At 39.1% G+C, this 7,651-nt stretch overlaps 1 protein-coding gene across 1 annotated transcript in view; it reads left to right on the top strand.

Annotated features, from left to right (window-relative positions):
* Window positions 1-250: 250 nt before the first annotated feature.
* OGT (O-linked N-acetylglucosamine (GlcNAc) transferase) overlaps window positions 251-7,651 on the top strand; it is a gene marked incomplete at both ends in the record, with an annotated part of 23,358 nt that continues 15,957 nt past the window's right edge. The window contains 4 exons of the mRNA XM_010010817.1: window positions 251-447; window positions 1,511-1,754; window positions 3,644-3,712; window positions 6,750-6,866. Coding sequence (XP_010009119.1) covers window positions 251-447; window positions 1,511-1,754; window positions 3,644-3,712; window positions 6,750-6,866 — 627 coding nt within the window. The remainder of the gene's footprint in view (window positions 448-1,510; window positions 1,755-3,643; window positions 3,713-6,749; window positions 6,867-7,651) is intronic.

The following is a 7,651-nucleotide window of genomic DNA, read 5'->3' on the forward strand; positions in this document are numbered from 1 at the left end:
TTGGGTCATGAACATCTGAGAGTTCAAAATGCTATGTGCTGTAGTGTTTTATGTCATTTCAAACATTTTCATCCTTCACTTATGTATGTGCTTTTATATTGTTCTGGAGGGTGTGTGTGTGTTTGTTTTTGTTGTGTGGTTTTGTTTGGTTTTTTTTTGTTTGTTTGTTTTCTTTTGTTTTTTTTGTGTGTGTTTGTTTTTTGTTTTGTTGTTCCCGTTATCTAACTTTTTGTTTTCCCCCCTTAAATGTTTTGGTGATTCTCCAGAACCAACGAAACGTATCCTTTCCTTCCAAGGGTTAGCGGAGTTGGCTCATCGTGAGTATCAGGCAGGAGACTTTGAAGCAGCAGAGAGACACTGCATGCAGCTTTGGAGACAAGAGCCCGATAACACTGGTGTTCTTTTATTACTGTCGTCCATTCACTTCCAGTGTCGCAGATTGGACAGGTAGGAGACTTAAGGAGTTATATCAAGCTTTCTTTATAGTTTGCTCCTCTAATAGTCCTGAGCATAGCTGATAAAAGTTGTATTCTAACGCTGATTTCCTTTTTTATCATTGAACGCAAATACTGACTAACTTCATGGCAGCAGTAAGGACTGGTTAAAAATAATGGTCTTCCCTTTTAATTTTGTTAGGGTAAGATAAATACAAATTAGAATGACCAGCTTTACAAAAAACAACAGATCTTGCCATTATTCTTATATTGTTTTAATATTACCCACATTAATATTGGAGTGTCAGCCACACATGGGTGTACTTGGAGGCATTTACATGTATAAATAAAGGCTTATTTATTTCACCTGCAGTGTGGGGGTTTATGGATTTGTTTTCTAAGTTGCAAGACTGATTATTTGCTGTGATATGGCATGATTAGTTAAGGATTTTTGTCATCTAAAAGTTGTCTCTATATTCTTTCTGTTTGCATGTTCCTGATCTTGCTTTCTGTGCCTCAGACATTTTTAACTTCTCTTGATCTAGCTGTACATCTGTTTGTGCTAATGACCTTTGGACTGAAATTTGTTTCATATAGGCTTCTGAATGAAGTTGTAATAAGAGTTCAGATACAGGGAAAATAAAATGGGGGAAGATTCAATGGAATTTTACATCTACACGTCAGCTGTGTCCTGCTTCTTGAAAAGAATATTGAGTGGGACACTGCTTAGAGCGTACAAATGTTGGAAGAGGTTTCACAGGATTTCTGTAGTGTTCTCTCCAAGTGCATCAGGTTCACATTTGGTGGGGTGACTTGAACCCTACTTATTGTAAATGAGAGTTATTTTTCCTCGGCAGAATCTCAAGTAGGAGCAGGGGAGGTTATAGTTTAAGCTAGGATCTTGAACATAAGATACCGCTGTACAGCCAGATTTGTTGGCTCTATGTTTGGCTCAGTTAAACATGAATGCTCATTAACTAACTAGGTAAACAGGCGAACACTGCAAGTAGAGAGCATCTGTTTGGGGTTTTTTGTTTGGTTGGGTTTTTTTGCTAATTTGTTGAATTTTCTTCCAGGTCTGCTCACTTCAGCACTTTGGCTATTAAACAGAATCCACTGTTGGCCGAAGCCTACTCAAATCTGGGCAATGTGTACAAGGAACGTGGACAACTACAAGAAGCAATTGAACATTATAGACATGCACTACGCCTCAAACCAGATTTCATTGATGGATATATTAATTTGGCTGCTGCGCTGGTAGCTGCAGGTGATATGGAAGGAGCAGTACAGGCATATGTGTCTGCCCTTCAGTACAACCCTGTAAGTAATACTTAGTTTTATAGAAGAACTCTATACTTCTGTCACAGGACACACAAGTAGCAGGTTTCAAAGAACAAGCAAGTGAAAAACCTTCCCTTTAACTAGTACACCATAAACTTGATGATCTATGTAATACTTCTCTTAAGGATCTTTGAAAGACTTGGGTCACAAAGAGTTTTATATTGCAGTACAGTAAGGGATGCTGATTGTGTACTTGTCTGTATTGTTCAAATAACAGAAACGCAAGAGTTCCCTCCCACCTACCCTGAAGTCAGATGCTTCAGTGAATGACCTCATATTTAGCTTTGTGTGCTTTAAGGCAGTATTATTACAGTGAGAGAATCACTGCTCAGTCTTGAATGCGAGTTCTTATAAGGTAATACATGATGATTCTTCCACAGTCAGAAATGTCATGGTGGTGAGAGTGGCCTTCCTTAGATTTCCACTGGGAGCTGGTTTAGAGAAGCATCATATTTATGTTTCGTAGGCTGAAACTGAGTATCTATCTATAAGTGACTCATAAAATGGATCTGGTATTTGGATTTTTGGTTGTAACTGTTTTGAATTGACATTTTTAGTAAACTGTATCAGACTGCTATCTTCTCTTCATTTTGTATCAAACTCAAATCATTTGTGTAGTACTGCTCAGCATTATGAAGGTATCTGCTTGCTATTTGGTCGAATATTTTGTTTAAAAAAGAAAAAACAAATCCAGAAAATACTTAAAATGCAGCATTGGTCTGGTGTGCATATATTCTTTTTGCTTTGGAAAAGCAAATGGAAACCCAGTCCAGCAAGAGCTCAGAGTCTATGTTCTTCAGGCTAGGTGAACTTGTCTAATTCATTATGCTAAGTGTAGTAGAGTGTATACACTGGTTAGAAATACTGTAAGATGATGTTTTCTTAAGGAGATTTGTTTAGGTTAGAAACTTCTTTTGTTAACATTGACAGAAATGTCCCCATTTTCTATGGTCTTTACTGCTAGATAATACCTGTGCTGTGGTGAAAAATGAAAGAACAAGAGCACATTGCAAGGCTGTTGAAAATGAATGGATTAGTGGAGGAAAAAGGGGAGAAAAATTGCTTTGGGGATACAGGAAGCAAAATCATTGTAAAATCTATTTAAAAGCCAAAATGGAAATGGTGTAACTTAAGAATACAGGTTTGCAGTCCTACTTAAGGAAAAAAAAACAAGCAAAAAAAAAAAAAACCCAGGAGGGATGTGGCGCTTCAAGAAAGCTGGAAAGGACATGTAGGACAAGGGAAATGGCTTTAACCTGCCAGAGGGGAGACTGAGTTGAGCTCTGAGGCAGAGGCTCTTCCCTGTGAGGGTGCTGAGGCGCTGGCACAGGGTGCCCAGAGAAGCTGTGGCTGCCCCATCCCTGGCAGTGTTCAAGGTCAGGTTGGACACAGGGGCTTGGAGCAACCTGCTCTAGTGGAAGGTGTCCCTGCCCGTGGCAGGAGGTTGGAACTGGATGAGCTTTAAGGTCCCTTCCAGCCCAAACCAGTCTGGGATTTTATGATTCATACTTACATACGTATCCTGTATGTATATTATGATTCCTGCTTAAGTATGGCAAAAGAACTTAAGCTGCTTGTGGCAGGGGGATTTGTTTCTTGCTATTTATTTCCATATGAAGAGGAATTATATGAAATACTACTTTCCTACTTCTTTCTACTTTCTTATGGTTGTATTGTTACAGTACTAAAATCAGTAAGATGGTCTGCTGGCTGTAATATTAGGTCAATAAAAGTAATTAACATTTGTGATGTATTTATTTATTTAAAATAAGCTGTAGAGGACTGGGGGGTTTCCTTTGAAAGCTCTCTGTGAAGACCTTTGGGATGTCTGAAGCTCTGAATCTGATAGTGTGACTTTGATTTTTCAGGACTTGTACTGTGTTCGTAGTGACCTGGGGAACCTGCTCAAAGCCCTGGGTCGCTTGGAAGAAGCCAAGGTAGGTGTTGGGTAGAATACATGTAAACATCAGTGTTTTGAAAACTTGAACGTTGCACCAAGTCTTCAAATCTGCGTTGATCTACAGACAGTCTGAGAAACTGCTGAAAACCGAAGGCACTGAAACACCCCAGAGTAGTTGCAGGGCAAGATATGGCATGTCCGTGTTTAAAAGTTACTTTTAAGTCAAGAAATGGAACATTACCAAGCCTTTCTGCTGAACTAGACTATCTGATACCATTCTGAAGTATTGGGCAGGGTCTCCATCATGCTCTTATCTGGAAATCAGTAACATTCCTTCAAATCTGAGGCTTGCCTGCTGGTGCCAAGCAGAGAGCCTGTGGTTAGCTCGAGATCCCTGTACGATGCAGGTGCTATTGAAAACGCTGCTCTTCTAAAGTCCTTTGTGGCTTGTAAGTGGAGAAGAAACTTATCCAAATGTTTCCTTGTAATATTGGCTTTTAAAGATTTTTATTCTTTTAACTTTTCCCTTCCCTTTATCGTGGAAGAAAGGCTAATAAATGATCAATAGCTGCAGTATGCGACACCCCCCACCCCCCCAATATCTTCTCATCTTCCCTCTCCCCTACCCCAAAATAAAGAAATCAGAAGGACAAAGCTGGTTTGTTTGGGAAATGAACTGATCGAAAGAAAACTTGCTGTAGTGGAAAGGTGGCTTCTAGCAGTCTTATGTTTCCTAAACTGAGAATTTGAACACCAAGATGAGTTTAAAATTCTTGGCATGTTAAAACTTGGGTTGCACAAAGAAATTGTCTTGTTACAAGCCACCTTACGCGTCCGCGCTGCAGGGGTGAGGAGCGTGGAGAAATCAGAAACACTCTGGACTCCACATCTGTCACTCCAAGCCCCACGCGCATGCTAAAAAGTGGAGTGTATGAACAGCGTAGCTGTCTGTTTGGCTGCAGCACCATTTGGGGGGGGGGTTATGATCTTTGTGGGGTAATGGGAGTGCAGGTTCAAAGTTCACTGTTTTTTTTGGTTTCTCATCACAGCTTGGATGTGTGTACCATCCTAGGGCAGCCTGATTAATTTGGTCGGATCCAGGTTGAAAATATTTTGTAGCAGCATTTAGAGTTTGAACAGTCTTGGAGACACTTGGTCCGCCCACCAAGCGGACAGCTAACATGAATTGCACTTCACTGCAGCTTTAGTGTGACTGGTATAGGCCAAGACACTGCGCCTGCCTTAGGTTGCTGACTTCTTTGTTTCAGAGCTCTGGAGACAACCTAGTTTGAAAGTGTTATTCCGTTTTGTGAGAACCTAATAAATGAGGAAAAACATCTTGAGTAAATTGCAATGTGTTTCTTTGGTTATCAGTCCATTTGAAAGATCAAGCCAGCAGATTCCTTACAGTTTGAACTAAAATTTAATCTCTTTGTAGATATTTCAGAGCCTTTCTTCCAAAAAAAAAAAAAAAAAAAAGAGTCCCGCTGTATGCAGTTGCCCTGATTAACCCTCTCCTGTCTGCATGTCTCCCCTGTTACACACAGATTGTCCTCATTCCTATGTGTTAAGACATGTCCAAAAAAAAATGCAATTGCTTTGTTGAACTCTTACTAATGATCTTGTTTTATTTTCTCTCTTGTTTTTGGTTTTTCACCACTGATATTGTATTTAGAAGGTTTCAGGTGGGTGAAACCTCCTATTCCATGCGTAAGGTGCCTCGCTGAAGGGAGCTCGAGGCCTGGATCTAGGGCAGACACACACCTCCTCCTCCTCTTCCAGCAAGGAACGCACCGAAAAGTCACATGATGAGAAATATGGTAACGGGTTTGTAACTGCCACAGCAAAACCATTTGCCTCCATGCCTGAATCTTCTGTCTTGTGGCTTCAGAAACAGCTTAAAATATTTAATTACAAGCAAGTAATGTAAGAATATTTTATACTAGTAGCCACAAATTCTTTCAAAGAAATAAAGTAAAAGTAAATTTTTTTCTTTTCTTTTCTTTTTTTTTTTCTTTTTTTTTTTTTTTTTTAAAAGAAATAATTGGAGATAGTTAATAGTAAAAGCTTCTAACTCTTCTGGTTGTTCATTTTTTTCCTTTTTTTCTTCTTTGTTTGGATTGCAGCGTTCTGCTCTTCTGATGATGCGCTGTGATCCTGCAGTAGCGCAAAGGCTGCGCAGCGGTAACGCGCATTGCGTGCGATTAAGCCCTCGTGAACGGTTGACTAGATGATTAATCTCTGATTGGGTGACTGCCCAAGCTCCAGGCTGTAGCCTTTTGGATAAAATTGGGTTGTAATGCATTTTAGAGTCCAGACATCAAATTTAACATGCGAGTTTCTGTGTGGGCCTGTCTGGTAGATTAATGATTCTGGTTGGCCGTTCACTGGTCCTAGGGGCAATCAATCTAGCAAAGCAGTTTGCAGCGATAGCGTGGCGCCGTGCGGTTTAGGATGCGCAGCGATTTCTTGCGCTTGCATTACAGGGACCTAAACCTTCATGCAATCCTGTCATTTGAGGTTTTGAAGCTGCAGATGATGGAATTTATGTGAAGAAGTTGTGAAACAAGATACCCGTTGGGTGTATCAGCTCACTTGACAAGGACAGTTTGAAGAATCTTTTTCAATAGTTTTTCATTTTTATTTTTTTAAAGTAATTTTTCTCTGGTTTAGAGTATTTCACAGCAAAGTTGTTTTTACGCAGTAGGGATTTTGATTTTATACACTTAAAGGTGGCAGATACTTGCGCTGAGCTACTTTAATTGTTTCTAAGATGATTCCTGTGGTGACCTGGTTTCGAAAGGCATGTTAATTTTTTAGCAGCATAACTGAAAAATGGTGGGCTTGCACCTGGGTTTTGGTTGGCGCTGGCGCAGGATCAACAGCAGTTTGCAGCGCATTAGTTTTGGCGCAAGCTAGCCTATACTGCAGGGTCACTTTTGGCTGGTTAGAGGAGGCATACTAACAAACTTTTTTTCTCATTTTTTTATTTTTCTTTTCTTTTTTTTTTTTTTTTTCTTTCTTTTTACAAATATCCCCCTTCCCTTGTATCTTTCTTCTTTAACTGTTCCAAGGCCTGTTACTTAAAAGCAATTGAGACTCAACCAAACTTTGCAGTGGCCTGGAGTAATCTTGGCTGTGTTTTCAATGCCCAAGGAGAAATTTGGCTTGCAATTCATCACTTTGAAAAGGTAACTATCTAAAGGCAGTCAGCTTCACTGCTAGTTTTTATTGTCCATGCAGTTGTTTGCTTGTAGGTGATAGAAATTTGATCAGCAGATACCTTCTTATGATCCTGTTGGTTAACATCCTTTGTTAATGTTTCAGGCTGCCTGTATGCCACTAGAGAGATATTTAAAATTGCTCTAAGGACTACACGCAAATGTCAAATATAAGAAAATTCATTAAGTTGTTTCATGATTCTTTTCTGGAATAAATTTTTCAAAGTCTAATTTGATAGCAGTTCTGTGTGTTTGATAGGTGAGAGGGAGGAGCAACTTTCTGCTTAAAATAATTTTTCATTCTGTTTTTTTCAGCTATTTCTGTCCTTTGAGTAGCAGAGGAAAACAGTTTTAAGTGCTGCACGAATTCCTCTTCTCCAGAATTATGTTTCACCACTCTTGTTAAGATTTCTCTACATTGGTGTCATTAATTAGTTTTCTTATACCTTACATTAAGTATTTAGGTTACATCTTAATTCAGTTTGTATCGTCTCTTAAATTTCTGAAGTGACTTAAGACCACATTTAAGATGTGGTGGCATTTTCTTTCTGATAGTCACGACTTAAGATTAAAAAATAATTTTAACTGCTTAGGATTTTTTTTTTTTTCTTTGGATCTATGCCTAGTTAGTGGTAGATTATGAAGTATTTTAATTTGGAAATGATAGTTCCTATAAAAAAGATTGTAAGTGTGGCCTGTCAGATACTCAGATATAGCTTATTACTGCATCTTCTGTAACTTTGTTGGGTCTTAAT

The sequence above is a fragment of the Nestor notabilis genome, unplaced genomic scaffold, assembly GCF_000696875.1.
Source record: "Nestor notabilis isolate BGI_N333 unplaced genomic scaffold, ASM69687v1 scaffold14333, whole genome shotgun sequence".
Classification (NCBI taxonomy): Eukaryota; Metazoa; Chordata; class Aves; order Psittaciformes; family Psittacidae; genus Nestor; species Nestor notabilis.